This window comes from Oncorhynchus mykiss, chromosome 12 (assembly GCF_057628025.1).
Source record: "Oncorhynchus mykiss isolate SJ-2025 chromosome 12, ASM5762802v1, whole genome shotgun sequence".
In the NCBI taxonomy this organism is placed as follows: Eukaryota; Metazoa; Chordata; class Actinopteri; order Salmoniformes; family Salmonidae; genus Oncorhynchus; species Oncorhynchus mykiss.
The window spans coordinates 28,779,685-28,807,400 of NC_143033.1; the positions used below are offsets into that span (position 1 = coordinate 28,779,685).

Sequence of the window (27,716 nt, forward strand, 5' to 3'; positions counted from 1 at the left end):
CCAGCAAGCTACAAGCCCACCATTTGCCAGCTCTCATATCAGTTTGTGATTACAGCCTCCCAGCTATCACAGTGAATTTAACTTGGCATTTTCTTATTGGGGTTCCTCTAACGTTGAAAGGGTAATGGTGTTGAGACATGCATAAATCAACTAGGTCTCTAACAGGAGCCCATCCCTTTACTGTCCTGCTGAGAGCCTGTACAGCCACTAGATGGCAGCCTCTCCAAAGACTGGCCAGGGGCCCATGAGCAGAAAAATCCACAGGAGAGTGATAGTGTTAAACTTGGATCTAAATCTGCTCCCTGATGAACATTTCCGACACACACCTGAAAGCTGCTTCACACCAAACCTTGCATCCCCCTCTCCCTTCAGAGACCCGTTGACCTACGTAGTTCATATACTATCATTCTTCTTTTGGTTAAGTGACCCCTGTTCTTTAGAGTAGCTGGAAAATTCTCTGACTTCACACTTTGGGTTATTAAATGTCCGATTTCTTTTCATCTTATTTGATTCATACTCAACATTCAAGCTTGAAGCCCTAAATATGGAGTATCAATACAGGATTTTGACAAGGGAATAGCAACGTCTATCATTAATGATCAGCATCTTTGTGGCAAGAAAATCAGAAGAATTCCAGCTTTAAAATAGTCTTTTTGGAATATCCATTAATCTAAAATGTCCTTTTCCTGTTAATTAATTAAAGCAATTTGGTGTTTCCTATTTGGCCATCCAAGGTCATTTGTGTATGAATAATCTTTGTGTGTGTGTGTATTTCATTGTTTGCTTGTGTGTCTGTGTTTTAAGATGGCTGTTCCAGGTCACCGATGACACACCTGCGTCTCTCTCTCTCATGTGACTTAGAGCTTTGAACTCATTCAGCCCTATCCCTGGCCAACTGACAACAGCTCACTAAACCAGGTCCAAACATATTCCACTGATGCACCTCAGTCAGAGCTGTTGGGTTCAGTCTGCCGGCCACAGGACTGATACACCATGTGTCCTGGATGAGGGTGAGACCGTAAGCCCCCTCGCCCAAGATGCTGAACACACACAATGCTCCCTCCTTCCCTGCTCTCTCACTCACACATACACAGAGCTAGTTAAGCCAATCCTTGATTCACTGCAGATGTTGCTGTGTAAGGTTTGTGGTTGTGAACTTGCTCCCTCTAGCCTGATTGACTGCGGAAGCTGTGGCTGGTTTTATATAAGTGAATGCTCTAACAATGCATGCACTGTTACCATGACATCACAGGCACATGTTCTACTCACCTCTCACAAACCTGCATGCAATCTGAACACCAACCTCCCTCTATTTCTCCTTATGGTCCAAGACTCCATATATCTGTCTGCCCATCTTCCGCTTGATGCTGTTACTGTTGGCTATGCACAGGTGTGGTAGAGCGTGTGTATCTGTGGGTGGGGGTAGCCTACAGTATATACAGTCTCACACCGTCATATTAATCTAATGAATGCAGTAATCAATGTCATGGCAGAATACTATACTGTGCTCATCTCTCCAGAGAGAGAGACAGAAGGGGATGGAATGGAGAAGGGGAAATGGACAGAATGTGATTAAGTGAATGAGGAGGAGGGGGGGGGGGGGAGATGATAGGGCTCTCGCAGAGATAAATAGGTGTGTAGGAAGGGGGGGTGCAGAACCATGATTCTCCTGTAATCCTCTCAACAGAAGCACTAGCAGGGTGATGTGTAACAGAAAGAACAAAAGTGAGAGAAAAAAAGAGAGACCATGTGTACAAGAGGATGATGAGAGACAGAGCTACAGTGAGAGAGAAAGATAGCTCTACCAAGACTCTACACTGAGACGAGGATTACCGAAAAAAGCAGGGAAGGAGAGGTGGCGGTAGAATCGCTTATTCCAATAGCATAGGGGGAGAGAACAGAGACGGCACAAGGGAGGGAGGAATTATTGCAAGCACAAGTGAAGCAGCGATCAGGGTAGCAATCCAAGCACATTTACTCGAGAAGGAAAGGGGGGAGAGAGTGAGAAGGTGGTGGGGGGTGTGTGGCATGCTTACGGAGTGTGACATTGATAGAGCGAAACAGAGAGAGAGCGTGCAGAAAGGATAGGGAGGAACAGGAGGGTGACATTGATAGAGCAAAGCAGAGAGAGAGAGCCCGCACAGAAAGGATAGGGAGGAACAGGAGTGAGACCTAGAGAAAAATAAGTAATCATAGAGTGAGCTCAACACACAAACACAAGGAGAGGGAGAAGCGAGGAGAGAGAAAGAGCAAAGTGAGTAAGAGAGTGAAAGAAGAGGAACGAGATGATGGAACCCAAAAATAGTTTTACTATATAGCCACTCATCCCTGCTCTCTGCGATAGACCTGACTCCAGGCTGAGGACTCTGCTGGAATTAGCTAGAGGGATGATACAGGACAACAGGTCTGCAGCACCACTGCCTCGGTGTATGCAGCAAGGCAGTTGATTTGTTACTGAGGGAGTGTGTGTGTGCCGGCGGGCTTTTTACAGTTTCTTGTCGTGATTGGGGGAGGAGCCACCGTTTCTCATGACAAGAAAATTCAGTAAGCAATACTGTGCATGCCAGGAGCTTTATTTGCAAATGTGTCTTTACATTCTAGCGTAGTAAATGCAGTAAGGATCCCGGGCAGTGACAGTTGGTCATAGTTTGTGTGTGAGTGTATCTACGGCTCTGCATGGAGGTGAGCAGAGGAAGGGTCAGCTGGGTGCAGTGTGCTGGGTTTGAGAAGGAAGGTTATAGGGAAGGTACTGAACACAATGCAAGGACAAGAGCTTCGCACTGATGGGAGGGAGTGCATATGAGGTACCAGGAGAGCCCTGGGTGTAGGGTGGAGGAAGGAGAAAGAGGGGGTAGGGAAGAGAGAGAGTGAGGGGGAGAAAAAGGGGGAGGAAGGAGATATAAAGGAGGAGGGAGAGAAGGCGAGAGAGAGTGAGCGAGATCATGGCTGTCAGATACAGTGAGCTATAGTATAGATCTGAGTGGTGCGGCAGGGGGAGGACGAGCTTCACTGCACAGGAAGGGGGAGAAAGGGAGGGAGGGAGGGGGAGAGAGGAGGAGAGGCAGACGGCACCGCTCCTTTGCCAGGAAGGGAAAAGCAGAACGGGACCGGACCGAGGGAGGACACACACGTTCACCCCCACACAGTCACTCCTACAGAGAACCATCAGCCAGGTCAACGAGTAGAGGGCAGGAGAAGCTGGTGTGGGACGGGGGCGGATGCGCCCCCTCTGGCTGGAGCGCTGAGCCCAGGAGGAGGGGAAGGAATCGGGAGAGAGCCCCAGAGCCCCAGTTCCTCTGTAGGTTGAACCTGTCTTTCGATGACCATGGGGGAGTGGACCATTCTGGAGCGGCTGCTAGAGGCTGCTGTCCAGCAACATTCTACCATGATTGGGAGGTAAGACTTTCCTGCCACTCATCACCTCTGTATGTGTGTGTGTGTGTGTGTGTGCATGCGTGTAAAAGTTTTTTATTCTTAATTTTTTCATGTTTGTGTGATGATTGTGTTTTTCTGATTGAAAGTGTGTGTGTGTCTCAGCAGTAGCCTCTACTCTCTGCCTCCCCTTCCCTCCCCTGAAGTGGGTCTAGGGTTTCCAGTATGATGGTGTTGATGTGAGCCATGACCAGCCTTTTAAAGCATTTCATGGCTTCCGACGTGAGTGCTACGGGGGTAGTCATTTAGGCAGGTTACCTTCACATTCTTGGGCTAAGGGACTATGGTGGTCTGCTTGAAACATGTAGGTATTACCGACTCTGTCAGGGAGATGTTGAAAATGTCAGTGAAGACACTTGCCAGTTGCACGTCCTGGTAATCCGTTTGGCCCCGCGGCCTTGTGAATGTTTAATAGGTCTTGCTCACATCAGCTACGGAAGCGGGATCACACAGTCATCCAGAACAGCTGGTGCTCTCATGCATGCTTCAGTGTTGCTTGCCTCGAAGTGAGCACAAAAGGTATTTAGCTTGTCTGTTAGGCCATCATTAGTTAAGGGACAAGCTAATTGAACATAATAAATAACTGGTATTACAAGGCATTAGGGTTAATTAATGTTGATTTCAACTATTGGCACTGGTATTGATGGAGGGGCATTGGGGGATCTCTAGTAGAAGAGGAGAGAGAGATATACAGAGACAGAGGACAGAAATGGAAGTGTGGAAGAGAGCGGAGCAGCATGAGTTGGAGGAGGAGTTGAAGGTGGAAAAAATAAATCTGAACTTGGAGGAGACGAGATTGCTTTTTGTGTAATTTCTCTGGTTTTGTGTGTTCTCTAGTTACAGCAGTGTAGTGGCAGAAGGTCATGCATGAACAGATTGGAGTCTAATTAGCAGTGGAGACATGCATTGAGAAACGAACATTCTGTAATAGATTATTTTTTAATCTGGGGTGTAAAAAATCTGCTTCATTGTCTCTCGCCTGTGTGATTAGTCAAATTCAAAGTGTGATTTCCCACCCATTAACCACAATGTGAGTTACTGGTAAAACTGCACTCACCATCTGTACAGAATAATCACACACACACAACATTGCCATTTCCACATGCTTGCTTACCCAGCGAAATATATAGCTGTATGATTTGAAGTACAGTCCAGTAGAGAAGAAATCTAGTGTACTCTCTTTTTCTGTCCTTCCGTGTTGAGCTCGGGAGCTTGGCTACAGAGCTTGGCTACTTGTGTTAGCATGGAGGCCAACTGAACTGCTGTGCTCATTAACCTCAACCCCAGGTAGTCCCCTGCCACTAGGGCAACGCCTGACCTTCTCTCCCATCCGTCTCTGTGTGTTGTGTGTGTTGTGTGTGTGTGTGTGTGTGCATAACGTCTATCAGAGTGTGTGGCTAGAAGGCTATATACAGTAGAGGAGAGTGGGGTAAGTCGTGCCAAAGGGTTAGTTGAGCCACCCCTTGTTTCTAGGAAACCATACACAAAATCAGTGACCAAATATTTAGGAAGAGGTTGTCATTTCATGGAGTCTGTGAAGGAAGAAGGCATATGTGGAAAGTGGTAAGCAAGTTAGATCCAAAAAACAGATTTTCACAAAGTCAAATGAATGTATTGTGTTATAAGTTTCATGATGCTTGTATGTAAACCAAAGTAGATAGTATAAATAATGTTTTATACAGCAGTTGAGATCTCTATAAGCTACAATATGAGGTCCTAAACCTAGCATGAAAGTGCATCCTTGTAGATTTGTGGGCTAATATAGTAAAAATAGTTGCTTTAAGGTCAATTGTGCCATCTGTCCAGGGGAAAGTTGAGCCAATGGCTAATCAATATACCCCATACAAATGATGATTACATTTTGTCTGTTTTATGCATAGTATTTTGAAGACACCTCACATTCATGTGATTACTCAAGTTCGAATGATGACAAATTCATTCTTCAGTTGGGTTCGCCCCCTTCTAGGACACAATTGAAGTGTTTTCTTCCCAGGTGAAATGCAAGGCATTGTCACTGGGTTATGAGGTTACACCAGGGCCTGAGCTTATGTTGAAAGTGTTTTTAAAAAGTACAAAGTGTTAGAAATGTGTCCCCATGTTAACCCCTTCACTATGCTCAATGTACCCATACTCGGGGTAAGTTGTGCCAAGAGACCACTTTTTTGCCAAGCTGTTTTCAAAACTGTTATGTTTACATGCATTCAGAATATTTCCAAGGATACACAACACCCTAAAAAATATGCAGATATCTTTGTTAGAAAGAATACTACATTTCCCTTGATGTAATAATGCTGAATGTATTACTATATAATTTAACTTTAAACTTTTCTTCAACAATGTGCGTTATGAAGATGCAACTATTTATGTATTGCTGAGTTTACTAAACTTCAGTTACATAATCACCTAAATAATCAAATCGGAGGTGATTATTTAACTTGAGTTTACTAAACTGAGCAATACATAAATAGCCTCTTCATAATGCAAATTGTTTAAGAAAAGTTTCAAATGAAATCACGTTGACAGATAACCATGAGGTTTTCACTTTGGACAGTGCTTTTGCACTATGAAGATGTCGCCCTCAACAATGTTCAAGGTGTTAAATGTAGGGTTGTGGTGTGGTATCACTATAGTATTTTCTGTCACGTTATTCAGCATCATATGGTGCATATGGTTTGGGGTCATGCTAGAGTAGATCAAAGTTCAGAAAGATACAAATTAAGTAGACCACACAAATAACAAAACCAAATAGGTGGGAGTGTATACCACAGGAGGTTGGTGGCACCTTAATTGGAGAGGACGGGCTCGTGTTAATGGCTGGAGCGGAATCAGTGGAATGGTATCAAATACATCAAACACATGGTTTCCGTGTGTTTGATGCCATTCCATTTGCTCTGTTCCAGCCATTATTATGAGCCGTCCTCCCCTCAGCAGCCTCCCCTGGTGTATATATATCTCTCCATGTGTCTGAGTGCCATTCGATTGATACACGGGATAAGGGATCTGAATTTTCTTCACATCTCCTTTGAGTTGAGATCAAACCTCTGTTTGACAACTGGAATCATTGATAGCCTGTCTGGTGCAAAAGACGAATGAACTAATCAGAGAATTAATCAATGAATGAAACAATTCAGAAGCAGAGACAACTCTCTCAATTTGTCTGCAGCGTCTGACAGAGAGCATTATTAATGCCGACATGGACTTCTGTTCTTGTCTTTTATACTTAATCTGAGCGCTGCTGTTGATCATGCATTTTACAGGCCCGACAAGAAAGGCTTTACCCCATATCAAACATACTTCAAGACTAATACTCCTCAAGCTAAATTTTGGTCAATCATTTTATTAATTGTCACATCTTCCTCTGTAGCATCTATATGTGTGGTGTAAAAGGCATTGTGGTGTTTCCACATTCTATACCAGACGTGAGAAATAGCGAGAGACCAACTCTCTCGCTATCTCTCTCAGAACGATCTTCTTTACCCTAACCAATCAGGCTTCAAGACGGGTCATTCAACTGTGACTACTTTTCTCTGTGTCAAGGAGGCTCTCCGCTCTGCCAAAGCTCACTCTCTCTCCTGTGTTCTCATCCTCCTAGATCTATACGCTGCCTTCGAAACCACGAACCGTCAGATCCTCTCCACCATATCAGGGCTGGGTGTCTTAGGCTCTGCACACTTTTGGATTGCATCCTACCTGGCAGGCCGCTCCCACCAGGTGACATGGAGAGGATCTGTGTCGGCACTACATACTCTCACGACTGGTGACCCACAGGGCTCGGTTCTAGGTCCTCTCCTGTTCTCTCTATACACCAAGTCACTCGGCTCCGTCATGTCCTCACATGGTCTCTCCTATCCTTGCTATGCGGATGACACTCAACTACTTTTCTCCTTCCCCCCTTCTGACACCCAGGTGGCGACACGCATCTCTGCGTGCCTAGCAGATATCGAAGCTTGAATGAGAGCCCACCACCTCAAGCTCAACCTCGACAAGACGGAGCTGCTCTTCCTCCCGGGGAAGGCCTACCCGTTCAAAGACCTCTCGATCACAGTTGAAAACTGCACGGTGTCCCCCTTCCAGAGGAAAATAACCTTGGTGTAAACCTGGACAACACCCTGTCATTCTCTGCAAACATCAAAGCAGTGACTCGCTCCTGCAGGTTCATGCTCTACAACATCTGTAAAGTACAACCCTACCTCACACAGGAAGTGGCGGAGACCCTAATCCAGGCACTTGCCATCTCCCGTCTGGACTACTGAAACTCGCTGTTGGCTCCCCACTTGTGCCATCAAACTCCTGCAACTTATCCAGAACACTGCAGCCCGCCTGGTGTTCAACCTTCCCAAGTTCACCCATGTCACCCCGTTCCTCTGCACACTCCAATGGCTTCCAGTCGAAGCTTGCATCCACTACAAGACCATGGTACTGGAGCAGCAAGGGGAACTACCTCTCCCTACCTTCAGGCTATGCTCAAACCCTACACCCCAACCCTCCGTTCTGCCACCTCTGGTCTCTTGGGCATCCCACCCCTACCGGAGGGCAGTTCCAGCTCAGCCCAGTCCAAGCTTTTCGGTGTCCTGGAACCCCAATGGTGGAACCAGCTTCCCCCTGAACCTAGGACAGCAGAGTCCTCGCCCATCTTCCGAAAACATCTGATACCCTACCTCTTCAAAGAGTATCTTAAATAATCCAACACCCACCCCCCCACATCACCTTCTCACACTGACCCCCCCCCCCCCCCCAAATAAAATGCATTTTGTGAACTAACACTCACTTACACTTTCTTTTAAGAGTGTCTGCTAAATTACTCAAACGTCAAATGTAAATAAGTGGTCATGTGAATTGTGAAATGGGTGGCCCTATAGTGCACCACAGATATTTGTCTCCTATTTGATGGCTGGGAGTTTGTACCTTTTGTCTCTCGGTAGCCTAGATAGATTCCTCTGGTTGCTCCTGTAGCTTGCTCAATACTGCTGATGTGGTCATGAGGGTGTGTTGTAAATGATCCCTTAGTGTTTGGGCCATGTTCAATCTGTTTGGCCAACAGAACTGTCTGGTTAGCCTCTAGGCATTAGCGGTAACTGATATCTCTGTGCTGGTCCATTCTGCCTGAACTTAGATGCTTATAGCTATTACAGCTATGGGACTTAGTGTTTAGATATATGCAGTGCATTCGGAAAGTATTCAGACCCCTTTACTTTTCCACATTTTGTTACGTTACACCATTATTAAAAAAATGATTAAATAATAATAATAATAATAATAATAACAATAAAATCTTCATTAACCGACACACAATTCCACATAATTGTTTTTTTTGTTTGCAAAAAATAAAAACAGAAATACCTTATTCAGACCCTTTGCTTTGAGACTCGAAATTGAGCTCAGGTGCATCCTGTTTCCATTGATCATCCTTGACACTTGGAGTCCACCTGTGGTAAATTAAATTGAATGGACATGATTTAGAAAGGCATGATTTATAAGGACCCACAGTTGACAGTGCATGTCAGAGCAAAAGCAAGCCATGAGGTCGAAGGAATTGTCCATTGAGCTCCGAGACAAGATTGTGTCGAGGCACAGATCTGGGGAAGGGTACCAAAAAATGTCTACAGCATTGAAGGTCCCCAAGAACACAGTGTCCTCTATCATTCTTAAATGGAGGAAGTTTGGCACCACCAAGAGCTGGCCGCTCAGCCAAACTGAGCAAATGGAGGAGAAGGGGCTTGGTCATGGAGGTGAACCCAATGGTCACTCTGACAGACCTCCAAAGTTCCTCTGTGGAGATGGGAGAACCTTCCAGAAGGACAACCATCTCTGCAGCACTCCACCAATCAGGCCTTTTTGGTAGAGTGGCCAGACAGAAGCCAATCGTCAGTAAAAGACACATGACAGCCCACTTGGAGTTTGCCAAAAGGCACCTAAAGGACTCTCAGAACATGAAAAACAAGGTTATCTGGTCTGATGAAACCAAGATTGAACTCTTTGGCCTGAATTCCAAGCATCACGTCTGGAGATAACCTGGCACCATCCCTACGGTGAAGCATGGTGGTGGCAGCATCATGCTGTGGGAATGTTTTTAAGCCGCAGAGACTGGGACACTAGTCAGGATCAAGGGAAAGATGAACGGCGCAAAGTACAGAGAGATCCTTGATGAAAACCTGTTCCAGAGCGCACAGGAACTCAGACTGGGGTGAAGGTTCACCTTCAAACAAGACAATGACCCTAAGCACACAGCCAAGACAACGCAGGAGAGGCTTCGGGACAAATCTCTGAATGTCCTTGAGTGGCCCAGCCAGAGCACGGACTTGCACCCAATCGAACATCTCTGGAGAGACCTGAAAATAGCTGTGCAGCGATGCTCCCCATCTAACCTGACAGAGCTTGAGAGGATCTGCAGAGAAGACTGGGAGAAACTTCCCAAATACAGGTTTTCCAGGCTTGTAGCGCCATACTCAATAAGACTTGAGTCTGTAATTGCTGCCAAAAGTGCACCAACAAAGTACTGAGTAAAGTGTCTGAATACTTACGTAAATATGACATTTCTGCTTTTTTATTTCTAATATATTTTAATATAAAAACCTGTTTTGCAGTCATTATGGTGTATTGTGTGTAGATTGATGAAAAAAGAAACAATTTTATCAATTTTACAATAAGGCTGTAACATAACAAAATGTGGAAAAAGTCAAGGGGTCTGAATTATTTCCGAATGCACTGTATATAGTGTATACAGGTTGCCTGGCTATCCAGACTCCTTGTTCCAGCCAAATGATATGCCCACAGATGTTAGTTTCTTCTCCGCAGTGAGTGTGAATCTGAGTACCCCCCCCCTTCACCGAATGCGAACACATTCAGGGCCATCTGATTAGTGCAGAAACCGATGGGCTGGGCCAGAGCCAGAACACAAATACAGCAGTAATTGGCTTTGATACTCTGATTGGTTAGAGATGATCCTATGACTTTGTTTTGTACAGTGCCCCACCACAAATTACTTCAATGATGGCAGTCTCAGACGAAAGTACTGTATGTAGCCAACGACGAAGCAGCGGAAGAATTAAGTGTGTCGCCGGGCTAGCAGGAGTCTTATTTAAACTACTGTAATGTGTTGGTGTAAGGCTGTGAAGTTGTGTTTCATGTGGTCAGACTGCTATTTCAGAGAAGTGTTTCTGGTAAACTCATTATACATCAGGGTCCTGTCACCTGTGCAATGTGGGATTAGAAGGTATGTATATGTGACCGTTCTGGTATAATCCTGTTGACTAGATTATCTCCTGACTTCAAATCAAGTCTCTGCCTTCCTCCTGCCGTCACTGTGGTGTATACTCTGTGTGTTTGTCCTAACTGTCCTCTATAACCTTTCGCTCACCTCCCCCCTCTTTCTCTGCTCCATTTGACACACACACACACACACACACACACACACACACACACACACACACACACACACACAACCACCTGTGATCTCTTTTACAAAGCTGTAATGCGCTTTTCCAGGAGAGAAATAAGCCTGGGGGTTCTTGTATTAAATCAGATTTAAACACCTTGCAGGTAAAAGTGAAAGGAAGTGTGTTGATGCATCATTTTCACTGCAATGCTGTTGTGGGGACAGTGCCAGAGAGGAGTGGTGCGAAAAGAGGGGATAATGGAGGACTAGTGGATCAGGGAGAGATGAAACAATGTAAACGAGGAGATGGATGGTTGAGGAGGAAGGGATAAAGCTGCAGAGGCTGAGGAAAGAGAGGGGTTTGGAGCATGAATACACAGAGGAAGGAGAAGGAAAGAGATGGGTTTGGAGCATGAATACACAGAGGAAGGAGGAGGAAAGAGGGGGGTTTGGAGCATGAATACACAGAGGAAGGAGAAGGAAAGAGAGGGGTTTGGAGCATGAATACACAGAGGAGGAGGAGGAAAGAGAGGGGTTTGGAGCATGAATACACAGAGGAAGGAGGAGGAAAGAGGGGGGTTTGGAGCATGAATACACAGAGGAAGGAGGAGGAAAGAGAGGGGTTTGGAGCATGAATACACAGAGGAAGGATGAGGAAAGAGAGGGGTTTGGAGCATGAATACACAGAGGAAGGAGAAGGAAAGAGAGGGGTTTGGAGCATGAATACACAGAGGAAGGAGGAGGAAAGAGAGGGGTTTGGAGCATGAATACACAGAGGAAGGAGGAGGAAAGAGATGGGTTTGGAGCATGAATACACAGAAGAAGGAGGAGGAAAGAGAGGGTTTTGGAGCATGAATACACAGAGGAAGGAGGAGGAAAGAGGGGGGTTTGGAGCATGAATACACAGAGGAAGGAGGAGGAAAAATAGGGGTTTGGAGCATGAATACACAGAGGAAGGAGAAGGAAAGAGAGGGGTTTGGAGCATGAATACACAGAGGAAGGAGGAGGAAAGAGAGGGGTTTGGAGCATGAATACACAGAGGAAGGAGGAGGAAAGAGGGGGGTTTGGAGCATGAATACACAGAGGAAGGAGGAGGAAAGAGAGGGGTTTGGAGCATGAATACACAGAGGAAGGATGAGGAAAGAGAGGGGTTTGGAGCATGAATACACAGAGGAAGGAGAAGGAAAGAGAGGGGTTTGGAGCATGAATACACAGAGGAAGGAGGAGGAAAGAGAGGGGTTTGGAGCATGAATACACAGAGGAAGGAGGAGGAAAGAGATGGGTTTGGAGCATGAATACACAGAAGAAGGAGGAGGAAAGAGAGGGTTTTGGAGCATGAATACACAGAGGAAGGAGGAGGAAAGAGGGGGGTTTGGAGCATGAATACACAGAAGAAGGAGGAGGAAAGAGAGGGTTTTGGAGCATGAATACACAGAGGAAGGAGGAGGAAAGAGAGGGTTTTGGAGCATGAATACACAGAGGAAGGAGGAGGAAAGAGAGGGAGAGGTTCCATGTGCAGATGATCTGAGTAGGCAGCACAGGTTGTTATCATGATCAGTGGCATGCAGTGGTGGAAAAAGTATCCAATTGTCATACTTGAGTAAAAGTAAAGATACTGTAATAGGAAATGATTCAAGTAAATACAAAGTCACCCAGTAAAATACTACTTGAGTAAAATTCTAAAAGTATTTGGTTTTAAATATACTTAACTAAAAGTATAAAAGTAAAAGTATAAATCATTTCACATGACTTTTATTAAGCAAACCAGATGGCACAATTTTCTTGTTTTTTATTTATTTACAGATAGCCAGGAGCACACTCCAATACTCAGACATAATTTACAAACACAGCATTTGTGTTTAGTGAGTCCGCCAGATCAGAGACAGTAGGGATGACCAGGGATGTTCGTTTGATAAGTGCATGAATTGGACCATTATCAGGTCCTGCTAAGCATTTGAAATGTAACGAGTACTTTTCGGTGTCAGAGAAAGTGTATGGAGTAAAAAGTACATTATTTTCTTTAGGAATGTAGTGGAGTATAAGTAAATGTTGCTTAAATAGCAAAGTAAAGTACAGATACTGAAAACTATACTTAGGGTTAGGGAGGAGAATATGGGATTTTAACTAGCTCAAACACAAATTGAGAGTGGGAGCAAGAGAGATGGGGGAGATGGGGGAGAGAAAGAAGAGGAGCGGGGGAGAGAAAGAAGAGGAGCGAGGGAGAGACAGAAAGAGCGAGGGAGAGAGAGCAAGAGCGAGAGGGAGGGAGGGAGAGAGAGAGAGAGAGATGCATCTGCAGTGTGATAGCCATAGTGTTGTAATGTAATTCAGCTCTCTAATCTCTGTGCTTGGTCAGGTCTTCCTTCATTATGTTCTGCCACCAGAAATGAGCTATGTCTTATTATGGAGACATGCTCCATATGAGATTAAATGACATTTTCACTCTGGGTGTCCAGTATGTGTGGCTGAACATTATGTGACAGCTCTCTGTTGTTGTGCCCTTGGTGTTAGTGCACTGTCCATAACGTATATGTTACTGATAATTCTGTCTGTATGCATGCCTATTTGTGAGTGCTAGTATGTGTTTTTTAGGTGTGTGCGTGTGATGTGTGTGTTTTCCCAGTGCATCTGGTGTCAGTTGCCCCTTGAGGCTGATGGCAACAGCTGCTGTGTGGATGAATGTGTGTGAGAGCCTCTGGGAGAGCCAGGGCCTGCGTGTCCAGCCAACACACCAGCTACTGCATGAGCTACCATAGGATCTAACACTGGAATTATGAACACACAGGTTAGGCAGCCTACACAGAAAACTGAAATATACTGTAGAAGCAATACAGGACAGCTACAGAGCATTTAGAGGCTATACATCAAATGCATTGGATATAATGTCTTCAAAGCTATGCAATATTACCAACACACCATTTCAAGTATAAACCATTTTCACACTGCAGATATTTAATCAGACACCGGCTCTACACTCAGTTTACTGGCTGTTTCTTCCTTTCAGCATAACTTTAAGAGCTCTAGTAGCCTGCTCCGATTTGTGATTATAATGTCATCCTGAATCCAAAGATAGCTTTTGAGACTAAATTATCCACTTGGGCTGCAATCAGACATGCTCTTTAGCTGGATGAGCTAATTGGGTCTCCAGTTAGAGACCTGGCTGTGGTGGATCGCTAGAGGCTGCAGGGTGGTTCACATCACATACCAGCCAAGAACGCCTTCATCACTGGTACATTAATCTGGACTCACAACTGTGTATAAGCACACTGCTTGCTGTGTATGCTCATTATGAGCACTGATCAAGTGCAATACATATGCAATGCAGATCTGGAGAAGTTAGACCTTGAAAGTATAGTTTCGTCATATACTTCGAATCCTGTGGCTTTCAAGAGCTTTGTTTATACCTGGCACTAACCAGTGGTGCAAGGTATTTAAGTAAAAATACTTTAAGGTACTACTTAAGTAGTTTTGGGGTATCAGTACTTTACTTTTTAAATTTTTGACAACTTTTGCTTTTACTTCACTACATTCCTAAAGAAAATTATGTACTACATACATTTTCCCTGACACTCAAAAGTACTTGTTACATTTTGAATGCTTAGCAGGACAGAAAATGGTCCAATTTGCACACTCATCAAGAGAACATCCCTGGTAATCCCTACTGCCTCTTATCTGGCGGACTCACTATACACAAATGCTTTGTTTTAAAATTATGTCTGAGTGTTGGAGTGTGAAGATTGTGCCGTCTTGTTTGCTTAATATAAGGAATTTTGAATTATTCATACTTTTTAATCTACTTTTGATACTTAACTATATTTAAAAATAAATACTTTTAGACTTTTACTCATAATGAATATACACAGCAAGCAGCGTTACTATAGAAACAGCCTGTCCAGATTAATGTACCAGTGATGATGGCGTTCTTGGCCAGTCTCTTCCTGTATGCAAATTATTTGACAGATATTCAGGATGTGGACACAATCAGGACAAAGGACGCATATAGGGCACTCAGTGGGTGCATTTACACAAGCAGCCAAATTCTGATCTTTTTTCCATTGATTGGTATTGTGACCAATCACATTAGATTTTTTTCATATCAGATCTTTTTAAGAGCTTATCTGATTGGTCAAAATACCTATTAGTAAAAAGCATATCAGAATTGGGCTGCCTGTGTAAACATAGCCAGTGTGAGATTGACTGATGTAAGACATAATCATTTTTCAGCATGTCTTGCTGTGAGGGAACTGAGGCTGGAGCTTTGATGCCGTAATACAGCGCTGTGTAGATGTGGGGCCTGGATCCCCATCCTTGATCTTCTGGACCAGTTAAAACAGTTCAATCAATGGCCTTGTGTAAATTATGCCCTTGGCTTGATTGAAGAGGTTTCAAAAAAGCAGGCGAACTTCTAATTAAATCTTTTTGATCATCTGCAGTGGGCATCGGATATTCTGCTGGTTAGGGCCCAAGGGCCTTCTTCCCTTAATTTGCTCTAATGTATGGGCATTTCTCTCTCTGCAGGGTTTAGCAACACTGATGTTTCTAGATGACCTTCTTCCACTGCTTTCTGCTAATGCAGCAATCTACTCCATGCTGATTATCCTGTTCCACAGCAGAATACCACACACACACACACACACACACACACACACACACACACACACACACACACACACACACAGAATCCCAAACCATCTCACACCTACACCCAGACAGTCCAACACTTGCATAAACCAACAGTTCAGTACTGCAGTAAAACTCACACTGTGCACCACCATCACATAACCTCAGTCAAGCATTGCAGGAAAAGCAACCCTGTGAATTCTACAGAGTCTAATAGATGGAAGGGAAACTTAATAACCTGTGTCTTTCTAAGGAAATACAAAACATGGAAATATCCAACCATATTCAATACAATAATATATTAAACAATATAGATGTAAGCAGCAATGAACGGGGTCCACAGGATGACAGAAAGGACACAAGATCAGTTGGATAACAAAGCAAGCACTCTATCATGTAGGAACTATCTTCCTTTATGTGCAATCAGTGAAAGTATTACTATGGTTTTCTCTCAATACCACAAGGATGACACAAGTGAAGTATAATGCTGTATGGTGGTTTTGAATGTAGCAGGTAATAATTTTTAAAGTCCGTACTTAATTTATTGAGTTTATATCTCAAATCTGGGGTCAATTTGACTAATGGTTTATGCTTCAGATTTGTGAAATATTTTCAGTGTTATTTCCGTGATATGTCCCATTGTTAATCTGCAAAATTTAAATCTCACATTCATGTCGATGAGACAAAGTCCACTCGATCAATAGTTATTGCTCTAGTAACCTATGTCACTGGTGCCAATGGCATCTATAGTGCCACAAACTGATCTAGTGCAGTCATCTAAGGTTGCAGTGACTTTATATTCACACAGCTTCTAGTAGCAGTCAAAAATGTGGACACACCTACTCATTCAAGGGTTTTTCTTTATTTTTTACTATTTTCTACATTGTACAATAACAGTGAAGACATCAACACTATGAAATAACACATATGGGATCATGTAGTAACCAAAGAAGTGTTAAACAAATCCCAATATATTTTATATTTGAGATTCTTCAAACACCAATTAGAAGAAGAGACTTGCCATTCTGCAACTATATGCCATCCCATCTAGTTTGTGCGTAGTGAGACTATCATTTGTATTTCAACAAGACAAAGACCCAACACCCCTCCAGGCTATATAAGGGCTATTTGACCAAGAAGGAGTGTGATGGAGGGCTGCATCAGATGACCTGGCATCCACAATCACCCGACGTCAACCCAATTGAGGTGGTTTAGGATGAGTTGGACCGAAGGAGAAGCAGCCAACAAGTGCTCAGCATATGTGGGAACTTCTTAAAGACTGTTGGAAAAGCATTCCAGGTGAAGCTGGTTGAGAGAGTGTGCAAATCTGTCATCAATGCAAAGGGTGGCTACTTTGAAGAATCTAAAATATAAAATTTATTTTGATTTGTTTAACACCTGTTTGGTTTCTACATGATTCTACATGATGATGTGTTATTTCATAGTTTTGATGTCTTCACTATTATTCTACAATGTAGAAAATAGTACAAATAAAGAAATGAGTAGGTGTGTCCAAACTTTTGACTGGTACTGTACATAAAGTTTGCATTCCATATTTCATGGCCTCATGTCCATAGGTTATTTTAGCCTGGGTTTGATGTGGTGCCATCTAGTGGTGTCGCGAGGCCATCCTTGAATTCAGCAACTAAACATTATCAAATTCATTATAGGCTAATCCATTGAGTCTATATACTGTACCACATCTGGAGTCAATTTGACTTATGGTTCATGAGAAGAAGATTTAACGAGCATGTTTAGCATTAGCATATGTGCTAACTTTCATCTATAGTGCAGCCATATTTGAATGCAGCAACTATTTATATATGGTTCATGAGAAGATTTTTTAAGTATTCTTAGCATATTTTAGCATATTAGCGTATGTGCTAATACACATCAACTAGTATAATATGGCCATCTTTGAATGGATCAACTTTAATTTCTCAAACTCTTCAGTGACTATTGTGATGAGTGCAAAGACCACATTTCTAGTGAATCTGACTTTTAGTCCATGAGAAGAAGATTTTTTATGATTATTTTAAGCATTAGTGTTGCATAGTCAAAAAGGTTCATTGTTCATGGTGTCCTTATTTTTTTTTTAGATATCAATGCCAAACTTGACATGGTTTGTCACAGTAATGTCTCTGATGACTTCAAAAAGGTGAATGTTGTCAATGAAAATTAAAATAGTAAGAATTCAGACAATAACAATAACTTTGCTGTGAACCCCTATTGAGGCCTAATGAACACGTGTCATGTTGATTATAGGTAGGTTAGGAGATAGAAACCATTCAGTCCTATTCAGTGGGAGTTTGAACAGACAGTTTGAGTAGTGTAATGTAGGTGTGGACGCGCATTGCTGGGCACGGCCCGCTTCACTGATGCAGCACACAGCAGGTGTTTGAACGATCATGACAATCACTCATATTGATAGCAGGACCTGGACCAGGCTGCACCAAGGGAACTGCTGCAAAACAAACTCACTCAGAGCATCTCTGTGACAACTTGACAGTGCAGAGACTCTTTCACACACAGACTCTACCGTTGTCGAGATATATATGGGAGAGTGGGATAGGTTAGGCCAAAGGGGAAAGTTGAGCCACTATTGTTTCTTTGAAACCATACAGAAAATGAATAATTCGACCTTTATATATTAATAAATATTTAGGAAGAGGTAATCATTTCATGGGGTCTGTGAAGGGAGAAATCACATAGAAAAAGTTAGGTAAAAAAAATGAAACAAATTAATTTATTGTGATGCTTGTATGTAATCCAATGTATATCATTTTAAGATTGTTCTATACATCAGTTGGGGTCTTTCTAAGCTTCTATATGAGGTCCTAAACCTAGTGCATCCTTGTAGCTGTGTGGGCTAATATAGTCTAAATGTTTGCCATGGGGTAAGTGGAGCCAATAGTTGAGTCAATGCCAAGTTCAGCAAATGTAAGGGTTTTCTTCCCAGATGTAATGCAAGGCATTATTGCTGGGATATGAGGTAACAACAGGGCCTGGCTTATGTTAAAGGTGTAAAAAAAAGTACAGTGTTTGCTAGGTGTTAAGCCTGTGTTAAAATCTGCTTTAAATGATTAAATAACAAAAAACCTGTTGTGATTGTGTTGAATTGTGTTTGGGAAATAACAATAGACATGGTAATATTTCACTCATTACAGAAATTTGTAGGCGGCATAACTTACGGTTCTGTGGCTTAACTTACCCCATACCCGGGCTAGGTTGTTCCAAGAGACCACTTTTTTGGACAAGCTATGTTTTCAAAACTGTAATGTTCTATGAATTCTGATTATTTCTATAGATACTCAACATCCTGAAATATGATGTCTTTGTTAGAAATAAAACTATATTTCCCTTGACGGAGTGAAGCTGAATGTAAAAATGTCTCAACTTACCCCACTATCCCCTACAGAAGCTTGTCTTGTTCTATTAAACATTCAATACATTGGCAGGACAATCATCTGCCACAGGTCTATATATTCTCACATTTCAAAGCCCAGAGATACAGTAGGTATAATAAGGGTCTTTGCCATTGGCTTTTTGGAACAGGACACCAATTGCTTCTCATCTAGCAGTGTCTGTCAAATGCCTTGCTGAAAAGAAACATCAATACCCCTCACTTCATACAGACTAACCTCCATGTCCGGAACCATCAACCATCTAGATTTGATTTGTGGTATTTGTATTTGGAATCTGTCGCTGTTAACCCTTAATATGAAGCCTGAAGAGCTGTCACTGCCAGTGAAGCAAGCCGTCATTAGGCTGAAAAAACCCATCAGAGAGATGGCCAAAACATGAGGTTTGGCCAAATCAACTATTTGTTCTTAAAAAGAAAGAAAGCACTGGTGAGCTCCGGAACACCAAAAGGCCCGGAAGACCACGGAAAACAACTGTAGTGGATGACAGAAGAATTCTTTCCCTGGTGAAGAAAAACCCCTTCACAACTGTTGACCAGATCAATAACACCCTCCAGGAGGTAGGCATATCTGTGTCAAAGTCAACAATCAAGAGAAGACTTCACCAGAGTAAATATAGAGGGTTTACCACAAGATGTAAACCATTGGTAAGCCTCAAAAACAGGAAGACCAGATTAGAGTTTCTTTTTAAGTCTAAAAAACACCTGTACAGTTCTGGAACAACATCCTATGGACAGATGAGACAAAGATCAACTTGTTCCAGAATGATGGGAAGAGAAGAGAAAGGAAGGAACTGCTCATGATCTGAAGAACACCACCTCATCTGTGGTGGTGTGGCAGATAGCCTAGTGGTTAGAGTTTTGGGCTAGTAACCGAAAGGTTGCTGGATCGAATCCCCGACCCTGACAAGGTGAAAATCTGTTGTTCTGCCCCTGAACAAGGCAGTTCCCTGGTAGGCCGTAATTGTAAACAAAGATGTGTTTTTAACTGACTTGCCTAGTTTAATAAAGGTTCAATTTAAAAACAAATCTGTGAAGGATGGTGCAGGTAGTGTTATAGTGTGGGCATGTTTGGCTGCCAATGTAACTGGTTCCCTTGTATGTATTGATGACGTGACTGTTGACAAAAGCAACAGGATGAATTCTGAAGTGTTTAGGGCTATATTATCTGCTCTGATTCAGCCAAATGCTTCAAAACTCATTTGATGGCGCTTCACAGTGCAGATGGACAATGATCCAAAGCGTACTGCAAAAGCAACCCAATACTTTTTTAAGGCAAAAAAGTGGAATGTTCTGCAATGGCCAAGTCAGTCACCTGACCTGAATCCAATTGAGCATGCATTTCACTTTACACTTTAATGTGTACAAATTGTTGTAATTCCTACACGGTTCATACAATAATTTTGACAAAACCTTTAAATTAAAGATGAAAGTCTACACTTCAGGCACATCTTGATTGTTTCCTTTCAAATCCATTGTGGTGTCGCCAAAATTATGCAAATTGTGTCACTGTCCAAATACTAATGGACCTGACTGTACATGAGAAAACGAGTGTGTTTGTTTGCTTGTGTCATTCCCTACATTCACGTGTGTATTGTAAGAGCAGGAGTGTGTAACAGTGTACTTGACCTTTCAAATCCATTGTGGTGTCGCCAAAATTATGCAAATTGTGTCACTGTCCAAATACTAATGGACCTGACTGTACATGAGAAAACGAGTGTGTTTGTTTGCTTGTGTCATTCCCTACATTCACGTGTGTATTGTAAGAGCAGGAGTGTGTAACAGTGTACTTGACCTTTCAAATCCATTGTGGTGTCGCCAAAATTATGCAAATTGTGTCACTGTCCAAATACTAATGGACCTGACTGTACATGAGAAAACGAGTGTGTTTGTTTGCTTGTGTCATTCCCTACATTCACGTGTGTATTGTAAGAGCAGGAGTGTGTAACAGTGTACTTGACCTTTCAAATCCATTGTGGTGTCGCCAAAATTATGCAAATTGTGTCACTGTCCAAATACTAATGGACCTGACTGTACATGAGAAAACGAGTGTGTTTGTTTGCTTGTGTCATTCCCTACATTCACGTGTGTATTGTAAGAGCAGGAGTGTGTAACAGTGTACTTGACCTTTCAAATCCATTGTGGTGTCGCCAAAATTATGCAAATTGTGTCACTGTCCAAATACTAATGGACCTGACTGTACATGAGAAAACGAGTGTGTTTGTTTGCTTGTGTCATTCCCTACATTCACGTGTGTATTGTAAGAGCAGGAGTGTGTAACAGTGTACTTGACCTTTCAAATCCATTGTGGTGTCGCCAAAATTATGCAAATTGTGTCACTGTCCAAATACTAATGGACCTGACTGTACATGAGAAAACGAGTGTGTTTGTTTGCTTGTGTCATTCCCTACATTCACGTGTGTATTGTAAGAGCAGGAGTGTGTAACAGTGTACTTGACCTTTCAAATCCATTGTGGTGTCGCCAAAATTATGCAAATTGTGTCACTGTCCAAATACTAATGGACCTGACTGTACATGAGAAAACGAGTGTGTTTGTTTGCTTGTGTCATTCCCTACATTCACGTGTGTATTGTAAGAGCAGGAGTGTGTAACAGTGTACTTGACCTTTCAAATCCATTGTGGTGTCGCCAAAATTATGCAAATTGTGTCACTGTCCAAATACTAATGGACCTGACTGTACATGAGAAAACGAGTGTGTTTGTTTGCTTGTGTCATTCCCTACATTCACGTGTGTATTGTAAGAGCAGGAGTGTGTAACAGTGTACTTGACCTTTCAAATCCATTGTGGTGTCGCCAAAATTATGCAAATTGTGTCACTGTCCAAATACTAATGGACCTGACTGTACATGAGAAAACGAGTGTGTTTGTTTGCTTGTGTCATTCCCTACATTCACGTGTGTATTGTAAGAGCAGGAGTGTGTAACAGTGTACTTGACCTTTCAAATCCATTGTGGTGTCGCCAAAATTATGCAAATTGTGTCACTGTCCAAATACTAATGGACCTGACTGTACATGAGAAAACGAGTGTGTTTGTTTGCTTGTGTTATTCCCTACATTCACGTGTGTATTGTAAGAGCAGGAGTGTGTAACAGTGTACTTGACCTTTCAAATCCATTGTGGTGTCGCCAAAATTATGCAAATTGTGTCACTGTCCAAATACTAATGGACCTGACTGTACATGAGAAAACGAGTGTGTTTGTTTGCTTGTGTCATTCCCTACATTCACGTGTGTATTGTAAGAGCAGGAGTGTGTAACAGTGTACTTGACCTTTCAAATCCATTGTGGTGTCGCCAAAATTATGCAAATTGTGTCACTGTCCAAATACTAATGGACCTGACTGTACATGAGAAAACGAGTGTGTTTGTTTGCTTGTGTCATTCCCTACATTCACGTGTGTATTGTAAGAGCAGGAGTGTGTAACAGTGTACTTGACCTTTCAAATCCATTGTGGTGTCGCCAAAATTATGCAAATTGTGTCACTGTCCAAATACTAATGGACCTGACTGTACATGAGAAAACGAGTGTGTTTGTTTGCTTGTGTCATTCCCTACATTCACGTGTGTATTGTAAGAGCAGGAGTGTGTAACAGTGTACTTGACCTTTCAAATCCATTGTGGTGTCGCCAAAATTATGCAAATTGTGTCACTGTCCAAATACTAATGGACCTGACTGTACATGAGAAAACGAGTGTGTTTGTTTGCTTGTGTCATTCCCTACATTCACGTGTGTATTGTAAGAGCAGGAGTGTGTAACAGTGTACTTGACCTTTCAAATCCATTGTGGTGTCGCCAAAATTATGCAAATTGTGTCACTGTCCAAATACTAATGGACCTGACTGTACATGAGAAAACGAGTGTGTTTGTTTGCTTGTGTCATTCCCTACATTCACGTGTGTATTGTAAGAGCAGGAGTGTGTAACAGTGTACTTGACCTTTCAAATCCATTGTGGTGTCGCCAAAATTATGCAAATTGTGTCACTGTCCAAATACTAATGGACCTGACTGTACATGAGAAAACGAGTGTGTTTGTTTGCTTGTGTCATTCCCTACATTCACGTGTGTATTGTAAGAGCAGGAGTGTGTAACAGTGTACTTGACCTTTCAAATCCATTGTGGTGTCGCCAAAATTATGCAAATTGTGTCACTGTCCAAATACTAATGGACCTGACTGTACATGAGAAAACGAGTGTGTTTGTTTGCTTGTGTCATTCCCTACATTCACGTGTGTATTGTAAGAGCAGGAGTGTGTAACAGTGTACTTGACCTTTCAAATCCATTGTGGTGTCGCCAAAATTATGCAAATTGTGTCACTGTCCAAATACTAATGGACCTGACTGTACATGAGAAAACGAGTGTGTTTGTTTGCTTGTGTCATTCCCTACATTCACGTGTGTATTGTAAGAGCAGGAGTGTGTAACAGTGTACTTGACCTTTCAAATCCATTGTGGTGTCGCCAAAATTATGCAAATTGTGTCACTGTCCAAATACTAATGGACCTGACTGTACATGAGAAAACGAGTGTGTTTGTTTGCTTGTGTTATTCCCTACATTCACGTGTGTATTGTAAGAGCAGGAGTGTGTAACAGTGTACTTGACCTTTCAAATCCATTGTGGTGTCGCCAAAATTATGCAAATTGTGTCACTGTCCAAATACTAATGGACCTGACTGTACATGAGAAAACGAGTGTGTTTGTTTGCTTGTGTCATTCCCTACATTCACGTGTGTATTGTAAGAGCAGGAGTGTGTAACAGTGTACTTGACCTTTCAAATCCATTGTGGTGTCGCCAAAATTATGCAAATTGTGTCACTGTCCAAATACTAATGGACCTGACTGTACATGAGAAAACGAGTGTGTTTGTTTGCTTGTGTTATTCCCTACATTCACGTGTGTATTGTAAGAGCAGGAGTGTGTAACAGTGTACTTGACCTTTCAAATCCATTGTGGTGTCGCCAAAATTATGCAAATTGTGTCACTGTCCAAATACTAATGGACCTGACTGTACATGAGAAAACGAGTGTGTTTGTTTGCTTGTGTTATTCCCTACATTCACGTGTGTATTGTAAGAGCAGGAGTGTGTAACAGTGTACTTGGCCTGCATTTCACATCTGAAACACCAAATGCGTAAAGATCTCTTCCATTTTATTTTCAAACACAATGAAAGGTAGTGTAGCGTACACACTCACAGCTGCTCCAAACGGCCAGACGCACATGCCATCTTGCACAAACAAGGGATATACATGGATTATGCACACACACACACATCCAAGTACACACACATGCACATACATACGCAAACACACAAATACACACACAAACACGCTTACGCAAACACACAAACACACACACGCACAAGGCCCAGGTGGTGTGAGAACAGTCCTGCAGCAGCATGCTGCTCTATTTAATCTGTACCGCAGTAACAGATGTTCTACCCTGTCTGCCTCTGCTGCCCTGCTAGGAATTAGTTCCATCACTATTTCCCTCCACTTCAGCAGATGTTTTCTTTAATGAGTCCAACGTGAAGGTACCCTCCGTGTTATTGGTCAATGTGCAATTACTGGAAAACAAACTGGATGATCTACGATTAAGACTATCCTACCAACGGGACATTAAAACTCTATTATCTTATTTCACCGAGACGTGGCTGAATGACGACACAGATCATACAGAGCTGGCTGGCTTCTCTGTGCATTGGCAGGACACAGCAGCTACGTCTGATAAGACGAGGGGTGGGGTGTATGTCTATTTGTCAATAACTGCTGGTGCGCGATAAGAAGTCTCGATGTATTGCTTGCCAGAGGTAGAATACCTCATGATAAGCTATGGACCACGCTATGTACCAAGAGAGTTCTCATCTATATTATTCGTAGCCGTCTATTTGCCACCACAAACCGATGCAGGCACTAAGACCTCACTCAACGAGCTGTATAAGGCCATAAGCAAACTAGAAATGCTCATCCAGAAGCGGCACTCCTAGTGGTTGGGGACTTTAGTGTAGGCAAACTTAAATCAGTTTTCCCTCATTTCTACCAGCATGTCAACCATGTGCAACAAGAGAAAAAAAATTTAAGTCCACCTTTACTCCACATACAGAGACTCATACGAAGCTCTCGCTCGCCCTCCATTCGGCAAATCTAACCAGAATTCTATCCTACTGATTCCTGCTTACAAGCAAAAACTGAAGCAGGAAATACCAGTGACTCGCTCAATACGGGAGTGGTCAGATGACATGGATGCTACACTACAGTACTGTTTTGCTTGCACAGACTGGAATATGTTCCGGGATTCATCCAATGGCATTGAGGAGTATACCACCTCAGTCACCTGCTTAATCAATAGCTGCATTAACGAAGTCATCGCCACAGTGCCCGTACATTTCCCAACAAGAAGCCATGGATTACAGGCAACATCCGCACTGAGCTAAAGGCTAGAGCTGCCACTTTGAAGAATTGGGACACTGATCCGAACGTTTATAAGAAATCCCGCTATGCCCTCAGACGAACCATCAAACAGGCAAAGGTGTCAATATAGGACTAGGATTGAATCCTACTACACTGGCTCTGATGCTCGTCGGATGTGGCAGGGCTTGAAAAATATTACGGACAACAAAGGGAAACTCAGCTGCGAGCTGCCCAGTGACGAGCTAAAATCTACCAGACAAGCTAAATGCCTTTTAAAGGCCTTTAAACAGGCCAACATTCACAAGGCCGCAGGGCCAGATGGATTAACAGGACGTGTACTCATGCGCGGACCAACTGGCAAGTGTCTTCACTGACATTTTCAACCTCTCCCTGACCGAATCTGTAATACCAACATGTTTCAAGCAGACCACCATTGTCCCTGTGCCCTAGAAAGCGAAGGTAACCTGCCTAAATGATTACCGCCCCATAGCACTCACGTCGGTAGCCATGAAGTGCTTTGAAAGGCTGGTCATGGCTCACATCAACTCCATCATGCCGGAAACCCTACACCCACTCCAATTCACATACCGCCCCAATAGATCCACAGATGACGCAATCGCAATTGCGTTCCACACTGCCCTTTCCCAGTTGGACAAAAGGAACACCTATGTGCCCAAAAAGCTCATCACTAAGCTAAGGACCCTGGAAGTAAACATCTCCCTCTTCAACTGTATCCTGGACTTCCTGACATGCCATCCCCAGGTGGTCAGGGTAGGCAACAACACATCTGCCACGCTTATCCTCAACACTGGGGCCCCTCAGGGGTGCGTGCTCAGTCCCCTCCTGTACTCCCTGTTCACCCACAAATGCATGGCCAAGCATGACTCCAACACCATCATTAAGTTTGCTGACGACACAACAGTGGTAGGCCTGATCACCGACAATGATGAGACAGCCTATAGGGAAGAGGTCAGAGACCTCCGAACAGTCACACATTAACATTGACGGGGATGAAGTGGAGCGGGTTGAGGGTTTCAAGTTCCTTGGAGTTCACATGACCAACGAACTATCATGGTCCAAATACACCAAGACAGTTGTGAAGAGGGCACGAGAACACATTTTCTCCTCAAGAGACTGAAAAGATTTGGCATGGGTACCCAGATCTTAAAAAGTTCTACAGCTGCTACAGCGCGAACAAAAAGGAGGTATTTGGACATCAATTATGGACATTATCGAACAAAACAAACATTTCTTGTGGAACTGGGATTTCTGGGAGTGCATTCTGATGAAGATCATCAAAGGTACAGTGCCTTGCGAAAGTATTCGGCCCCCTTGAACTTTGCGACCTTTTGCCACATTTCAGGCTTCAAACATAAAGATATAAAACTGTATTTTTTTGTGAAGAATCAACAACAAGTGGGACACAATCATGAAGTGGAACGACATTTATTGGATATTTCAAACTTTTTTAACAAATCAAAAACTGAAAAATTGGGCGTGCAAAATTATTCAGCCCCTTTACTTTCAGTGCAGCAAACTCTCTCCAGAAGTTCAGTGAGGATCTCTGAATGATCCAATGTTGACCTAAATGACTAATGATGATAAATACAATCCACCTGTGTGTAATCAAGTCTCCGTATAAATGCACCTGCACTGTGATAGTCTCAGAGGTCCGTTAAAAGCGCAGAGAGCATCATGAAGAACAAGGAACACACCAGGCAGGTCCGAGATACTGTTGTGAAGAAGTTTAAAGCCGGATTTGGATACAAAAATATTTCCCAAGCTTTAAACATCCCAAGGAGCACTGTGCAAGCGATAATATTGAAATGGAAGGAGTATCAGACCACTGCAAATCTACCAAGACCTGGCCGTCCCTCTAAACTTTCAGCTCATACAAGGAGAAGACTGATCAGAGATGCAGCCAAGAGGCCCATGATCACTCTGGATGAACTGCAGAGATCTACAGCTGAGGTGGGAGACTCTGTCCATAGGACAACAATCAGTCGTATATTGCACAAATCTGGCCTTTATGGAAGAGTGGCAAGAAGAAAGCCATTTCTTAAAGATAGCCATAAAAAGTGTCGGTTAAAGTTTGCCACAAGCCACCTGGGAGACACACCAAACATGTGGAAGAAGGTGCTCTGGTCAGATGAAACCAAAATTGAACTTTTTGGCAACAATGCAAAACGTTATGTTTGGCGTAAAAGCACACCATCCCCACTGTCAAACATGGTGGTGGCAGCATCATGGTTTGGGCCTGCTTTTCTTCAGCAGGGACAGGGAAGATGGTTAAAATTGATGGGAAGATGGATAGAGCCAAATACAGGACCATTCTGGGAGAAAACCTGATGGAGTCTGCAAAAGACCTGAGACTGGGACGGAGATTTGTCTTCCAACAAGACAATGATCCAAAACATAAAGCAAAATCTACAATGGAATGGTTCAAA

At 43.0% G+C, this 27,716-nt stretch overlaps 1 protein-coding gene across 1 annotated transcript in view; it reads left to right on the forward strand.

The window, feature by feature from the left end:
- Positions 1 to 1,881: 1,881 nt before the first annotated feature.
- The window catches only part of LOC110537331 (gap junction delta-2 protein-like), a 31,560-nt gene continuing 5,725 nt past the window's right edge, over positions 1,882 to 27,716 (forward strand). Inside the window, exon 1 of the mRNA XM_021623281.3 lies at positions 1,882 to 3,396. Within this exon, the coding sequence (XP_021478956.1) occupies positions 3,320 to 3,396 (77 nt within the window). The 5' untranslated portion in view covers positions 1,882 to 3,319. The remainder of the gene's footprint in view (positions 3,397 to 27,716) is intronic.